At 51.9% G+C, this 7,288-nt stretch overlaps 1 protein-coding gene across 1 annotated transcript in view; it reads left to right on the forward strand.

Moving 5' to 3' along the window:
• Nucleotides 1-6,876, forward strand: part of SALL1 (spalt like transcription factor 1) — a 16,752-nt gene extending 9,876 nt beyond the window's left edge. Inside the window, 3 exon segments of the mRNA XM_032854485.1 lie at nucleotides 618-966; nucleotides 968-4,061; nucleotides 5,256-6,876. Coding sequence (XP_032710376.1) covers nucleotides 618-966; nucleotides 968-4,061; nucleotides 5,256-5,696 — 3,884 coding nt within the window. The 3' untranslated portion in view covers nucleotides 5,697-6,876.
• Nucleotides 6,877-7,288: the final 412 nt, after the last annotated feature.

Consider the following 7,288-nt stretch of genomic DNA (forward strand, 5'->3'; position numbering starts at 1 on the left):
TTTGTTACGGATATGGCAAAAGTGTGATTGTCACCGATCAGCCTTAGCTCAGGTTGTAGGTAGGGGCTGGAGGTGATTTTTAAGTTGTCAGTCTTCTGCTTGGTGATATGAAGCCCCCACCCCCCCCCCACCCCCGTCAACAACTGATTGGAACCTGAATGACTACAGATTAGTTTAGTGACAGAACAAACTGTCACAGATATCTTTGAATCAGTTTAAAATGAATAAGGTTGACAGAAACTCAAGAGACTAATAAGTCCTCAGAATGGTTGCTGGACCCTCTCTGGATGAGTAGACAATAAGGTGTATAAAATATTGGAAATCAATATCTTGCTATGGAATTTCATTATGCACCAATGTCTTCAGTTCGCAGTATTTTATATTTTGATGGATTATCTGAAGACCGTAGCTAGCTGAGAGAGGGGATTGATAGGAATTCTTCCACACCCTCCACATGTAATTATGAACCTTCTTAGGTGGTATTGACTGATTTTCGGGGGCAAGGGGTTCAAGTTTGGAAGACAGAAGATGACTGGTCATGCTCCTTGTTCTGAAGTCGTGGGTGACCCTCTGTGTCCTGGCCCCCTTTCTCACCCTGCCCCTTTTGATGTTGGCAGGAGACGCAGAGAAAGGTCAACCCAGTCGCGCCACGAAGAGCAAGGACGCCCACGTCTGTGGCCGGTGCTGTGCCGAGTTCTTTGAATTATCAGATCTTCTGCTCCACAAGAAGAACTGTACTAAAAATCAATTAGTGTTAATCGTCAATGAAAGCCCAGCCAGCCCACCCGAAACCTTCTCTCCCACCCCTCCTCCCGAGCATCCCGATGAACAAATGAATGACCCCGTTCTCAAAACAGATCAGGCCGAAGGCGGCGACCTTTCGGAACACCGCAGCCGCCACAGGGAAGAGTCCATGGAGGTGGAGGCCCCGGGGGCTAACAAAGGTGGCGGGGGCGCTCCGGGGGGGCGGCAGCGGTGGCAGCGGCGGCCCCCCGCCAGGCTGCAGCGGCGTTCCCTCTACCAGTACCTCAGCGATCACAACCTCTCTACCTCAACTCGGGGACCTGACGACACTGGGCAACTTCTCCGTGATCAACAGCAACGTCATCATCGAGAACCTGCAGAGCACCAAGGTGGCCGTGGCCCAGTTCTCCCAGGAAGCGAGGTGCAGCGGGGCCTCGGGGGGCAAGCTGGCCGTGCCCGCCCTCATGGAGCAGCTCCTGGCCCTCCAGCAGCAACAGATCCACCAGCTGCAGCTGATCGAACAGATCCGTCACCAAATACTGCTGTTGGCGTCTCAGAACGCAGACTTGCCAACATCTTCGAGTCCTTCTCCAGGTACTTTACGAACATCTGCCAACCCCTTGTCCACACTAAGCTCCCATTTGTCTCAGCAGCTGGCGGCGGCAGCTGGCTTAGCCCAGAGCCTTGCCAGCCAGTCTGCGTGCATCAGCGGTGTGAAACAGCTCCCCCCCACCCAGCTACCTCAGAGCGGTTCTGGCCACACCATCGTTCCACCCAACAGCGGCTCTTCCCCCAACATTAATGTTTTGGCGGCAGCGGGGAGCACCCCGTCCTCGGAAAAAGCGGCTTCGAGCGCTGGCGCCCTGCACGCCAGCCACCCAGCAGCCTCGGCGTCATCGTCACCAGCTTTTGCAATAAGCAGTTTATTGAATCCTGCATCTAATCCACTTCTACCTCAGCCGGCCCCCGCTAACCCGGTGTTCCCCAGCCCTTTGCCCAACATCGGAACGACTGCAGAGGATTTGAACTCCTTGTCCGCCTTGGCCCAGCAAAGAAAAAGCAAGCCACCAAATGTCCCCGCCTTCGAAGCGAAAAGCACGTCGGACGAGGCGTTCTTCAAACACAAGTGCAGGTTCTGCGCGAAGGTCTTCGGGAGCGACAGTGCCTTGCAGATCCACCTGCGCTCCCACACCGGAGAGAGGCCCTTTAAGTGCAACATCTGCGGGAACAGGTTCTCCACCAAGGGGAACCTCAAGGTCCACTTTCAGCGCCACAAAGAGAAATACCCTCATATCCAGATGAACCCCTACCCCGTGCCTGAGCATCTGGACAATATCCCCACGAGTACCGGCATCCCGTACGGCATGTCCATTCCTCCGGAAAAGCCGGTCACCAGCTGGCTAGACACCAAACCAGTCCTGCCCACTCTGACCACCTCCGTCGGCCTGCCGTTGCCCCCGACCCTCCCGAGCCTTGCGCCCTTCATCAAGACCGAAGAGCCAGCCCCGATCCCCATCAGCCATTCAGCCACCAGCCCGCCAGGCTCTGTCAAAAGCGACTCTGGGGCCCCCGAGCCGGCCACGAGAAACCCGGGTGGGCTCGCAGACGAAGCCGAAGAGTCCGCCGGGCCGCCGTCAGGGGGCAGAAGTGAAGAGAGCGGGGCGGCCCCTGGCTCAGCCCCGGCGTCCGGCGGTGGCAGCGGCTCTCTGAGCTCCCCAGTGGCCGACGGGGGTCCGGGCAGCGCGGCGGCTTTTCCCAACCCTCTGCTGCCGCTCATGTCTGAGCAGTTCAAGGCGAAGTTTCCTTTCGGGGGACTGTTGGACTCGGCCCAGGCCTCGGAGACCTCCAAGCTTCAGCAGTTGGTAGAGAACATTGACAAGAAGGCCGCCGACCCCAACGAGTGTATCATCTGCCACCGGGTCCTCAGTTGCCAGAGCGCCTTGAAGATGCACTACCGGACACACACCGGGGAGAGGCCCTTCAAGTGCAAGATCTGCGGCCGGGCTTTCACCACGAAAGGGAACCTGAAGACCCATTACAGTGTCCATCGGGCGGTGCCCCCGCTCCGAGTCCAGCATTCCTGCCCCATCTGCCAGAAGAAGTTCACCAACGCCGTGGTCCTGCAGCAGCACATCCGAATGCATATGGGCGGTCAGATCCCCAACACCCCGGTCCCCGACAGCTACCCTGAGTCCATGGAGTCGGACACGGGCTCCTTCGACGAGAAGAATTTCGACGACCTGGACACCTTCTCTGATGAAAACATGGAGGACTGTCCCGAGGGCAGCATCCCCGACACGCCCAAGTCCGCGGATGCGTCCCAAGACAGCTTATCTTCTTCGCCTTTGCCCCTGGAGATGTCAAGCATCGCTGCTTTGGAAAATCAGATGAAGATGATCAACGCCGGCTTGGCAGAGCAGCTGCAGGCCAGCCTGAAGTCCGTGGAGAACGGGTCCGTCGAGGGGGACGTCCTGACCAATGACTCGTCCTCGGTGGGCGGCGATATGGAGAGCCAAAGTGCTGGCAGCCCGGCCATCTCAGAGTCTACCTCTTCCATGCAGGCTCTGTCCCCATCCAACAGCACCCAGGAGCTCCACAAGTCCCCCAGCGTGGAGGAGAAGCCACAGAGAGCAGTGCCCAGCGACCAGTTCGCCAACGGTCTGTCCCCCACCCCCGTGAATGGTGGGGCTCTGGATCTGACGTCCAGTCACGCAGAGAAGATCATCAAGGAAGATTCTTTGGGGATCCTCTTCCCTTTCAGAGACCGGGGAAAATTTAAAAACACTGCTTGCGACATTTGTGGCAAAACCTTTGCTTGTCAGAGTGCCTTGGACATTCACTACAGAAGTCATACCAAAGAGAGACCATTTATTTGCACAGTTTGCAATCGCGGCTTTTCCACAAAGGGGAACCTGAAGCAGCACATGTTGACACATCAGATGCGGGACCTGCCGTCCCAGCTCTTTGAGCCCAGTTCCAACCTCGGCCCCAATCAGAACTCGGCGGTGATCCCCGCCAACTCGTTGTCATCTCTCATCAAGACAGAGGTCAACGGCTTCGTGCATGGCACTCCTCAGGACAGCAAGGACACCTCCACCGGTCACGTCCCCTCTGGGCCTCTGTCCTCCTCTGCCACATCCCCAGTTCTGCTCCCAGCTCTGCCCCGGAGAACCCCCAAGCAGCACTACTGCAACACGTGTGGTAAAACCTTCTCCTCATCCAGCGCCCTGCAGATCCACGAGCGAACTCACACTGGAGAGAAACCCTTTGCTTGCACTATTTGTGGGAGAGCTTTCACAACAAAAGGCAATCTGAAGGTACCTCGCTCTGTCTGTCCCCCACCCAACAGCCCTCTGGCTGGTTTGCCATTGATTATCTGTAATGCATGCTCCCCCGAGCCAGCACCCCCCAGAGGCAGGACATGCAGCGGGAGAGTTCTCGAGAAGGTTCCTGCCACGTGGGGCTGACAGCAGAGAAACACGGGTGCCCCGGGCCGGGCAGTGCGTGAGTCAGGATCGTGGCAGGGAGCAGGGTGGGCTGCAGCCCAGTGGAGCTGGTGGGCGCCTGGAATCATTTGGTCCGCCTAAGTGAGGCGGCGGCCCCTCCCCACTGTCTCGCTAAATGCACCAAATGAATTGCCTTACCTACCCGGGAAGACAGGCCTGGCGTTGCCATGAGGTATTGATTAAAGACCTCCACGTGGCCTGTGTGCAGCCCATATCACTTCATAATTACCGTCCTCTTCGGCAGATGCATCTATTTTTCATAACGGCACCGTGCAGCACGGCCCGCGTCCCCTAAAAACAATAACATCTCACTGCCCGGCTAATGGGTATTATGATAATTGATTATACGACGCTTCCCGCTGATATGTGTTGGAAATAAAGCAAACACGCTCAGGTTCTAGAGCAACAGTTGAGCGCTCTGACTGTGTACATTTTTCTGTTGATAGAGTATTTCTCTAGAGATTGCTGCCAGTAATGCAAGATGAATAATTACTTTCTGGCTTTTCTCTCCGTGCACCGGCCCTCCACCGGGCAATCTGTGAGGGGTACTTGCTTCCCATCTGAAAAGGACATTTATAGGGTAAAGGGTGTCAGATACAATCCTTACCATTGCAATGAGAGTGGACATAACAATTCTAACCCTGAAAGGAGCTATCTGCGCCTGACGAGCTTGCTTGAGGCCATTATAAGCTAAATACGGGTAATAAAAAAAGAGTAAGTAAGGCAGGCATCTTGGCCCAGGAAGAAGGAAGGCGGCCCGGGGTTGGGGAGGGCGCACGCGTTATTAAGAGGGGGCTCGAGTGGATGGTTCCTTATTCCTTGTCCACTGTCTGGCACTTAATAAGAATAGACATGTGGGCCACTTGGTTTGTCGAGTGTTGGGATATGAGCTGAGACACATTCAACTATTAAGCTTTTCCCTTCCTCTCTCTCTCTTTCCCTTTCTTTCTTTCCCTTTTTTTTTTTTTTTTCCCTTTCCCCTCCCTGACCCTGGTCTCATCTCAGGTACACATGGGCACTCACATGTGGAATAGCGCCCCTGCGCGACGGGGTCGGCGGCTGTCCGTGGATGGCCCCATGACATTTCTAGGAGGCAATCCTGTCAAGTTCCCAGAAATGTTCCAGAAGGATTTGGCGGCCAGGTCAGGAAGCGGGGATCCTTCCAGTTTCTGGAATCAGTACGCAGCGGCGCTCTCTAACGGGCTGGCCATGAAGGCCAATGAGATCTCCGTCATTCAGAATGGTGGCATCCCTCCAATTCCTGGAAGCCTGGGCAGCGGGAGCAGCTCACCTATTAGCGGCCTGACGGGAAACCTGGAGAAGCTCCAGAACTCCGAGCCCAACGCTCCCCTGGCCGGCCTGGAGAAGATGGCCAGCAGCGAGAACGGAACCAACTTCCGGTTCACCCGCTTCGTGGAGGACAGCAAAGAGATTGTCACAAGTTAAAGCAACTCTGGCTGGAGAAAGAGCATCCCGGCTCAGAAGGACACCCACGGTTGCCTCCTCCTCCTCCTCCTTGCCCCATCCCCCCACCCCCTTCCCTCCCGGTTCCCCCAGATCTATGAACTACAACATTACGAAGACATTCTTTTGTACCTTGTTCAACTTCTAGAGTTATAAGAAAGCTTATTTATTAGTGATATAACCTGGCTTTGCAAACAGAATGCAAGCGTTAACTTTGGTCTTCTGTATTTTGGACTAAATACTAATTGACTAGAGTGCTGTAAATTTGCTGTAACATTTATGGCAATCGCAAGTTGCCCTGCTAGGCGGTCTTAATCTGGCATTAACTTATTTTCTATATCCGGTTTAATATGAATCTGGTGTTGATGCAATGCCTCAGTGATGCATTAGATCTCTAATAAAGTCTGTATATAAATGTACACTTTGATCCTGCTGGAAAAGTTTTATCAGCAAACACATTGTCTAATCTTTCGAAACAAATTTAAGCAAAGGACTAAAGTACAGACTGATCCATGTGGTTCTTTGAAAGGTTTGGGCTTTTTGGGTTTTTTTTGTTTTGTTTTTGTTTGTTTGGTTTTGTTTTTTTTTTTAATTTTTATTGGAAAATTCAACCTGCTTTTTTTTTTTTGTAGATTTAACCATTTCCGTTTTGAACTGCTATTCGTACTGTGCTTTTTACTTGAGTCGTCTTCAATGTTGATAAGTTTCTGTACAGTAATAAGCACGCAGAATTCTTTAGAGAAAATACAAGTGTTGTTTTGGTAGTTGAAACTGAGACGTAACATTTTGCCTTGTAGGTATGTTCACAATAGAAAATGTGTGCTGGAATTACACAATGCTGCTAAGTATGGCATCTTGAACAACCGTCAGTGGAGAAAATGTAGATGCTCTTGTACATACGATAAGAAATATCACTTTCATTAAAATGTACATATGTTCCTTACAAGAGCGAATGCTTCTTCTTGATCAAGAGAGCAGGTATAGTGTTTGCTTATTTTGTATTAGGTATGGAAGAAAAAAAATTGGACTGTTACATGCACTTTCTTGGAAAGTTGAAAGGAAAGGGGGGGTCCAATTTCTTTAACATTTAATACTTACTAACAACAGAGATACTGTAATTTTACCCAAGTAATCAAATACATTTTTTTTGCAACAGATAAAACAGAATACTGTGTCTGTGTTTTTAGAGTGCAGTTCTATTTAGCCAGACCCCGAAATGTATTTTAACATTTCCCCAGGCACCAGTAAAGCGTATGTGAGTGTGTATCTCTCTCTCTAAATAAGGAATTGCAAAAGGCGTAACAAACAGGTTTGCATGGGCCTGTGGGTTTTTTTTTGTTTTTGTTTTTTAGTTTTTGTTTTTTTCCTCCTCTTCTTTCATTTTCATCTTTTGTCTTTTTAATTTGGAGGATCTAGCTATTTTGCCAGTTATCTATGACCCATCTGGGCACTGTGCTCACACCCCCACCCCCAAAAGGAGGAAAAATGAAAGGAAATAAACAGCCCTTATTGGAAGTTTGGCCTGGACAGGTCATCCCTGAAGCAGGACTTTTGGCCCATTTAGATTTCAGGTT

The sequence above is a fragment of the Lontra canadensis genome, unplaced genomic scaffold (assembly GCF_010015895.1).
Source record: "Lontra canadensis isolate GAN:19392208 unplaced genomic scaffold, GSC_riverotter_1.0 scaffold8, whole genome shotgun sequence".
NCBI lineage: Eukaryota > Metazoa > Chordata > Mammalia > Carnivora > Mustelidae > Lontra > Lontra canadensis.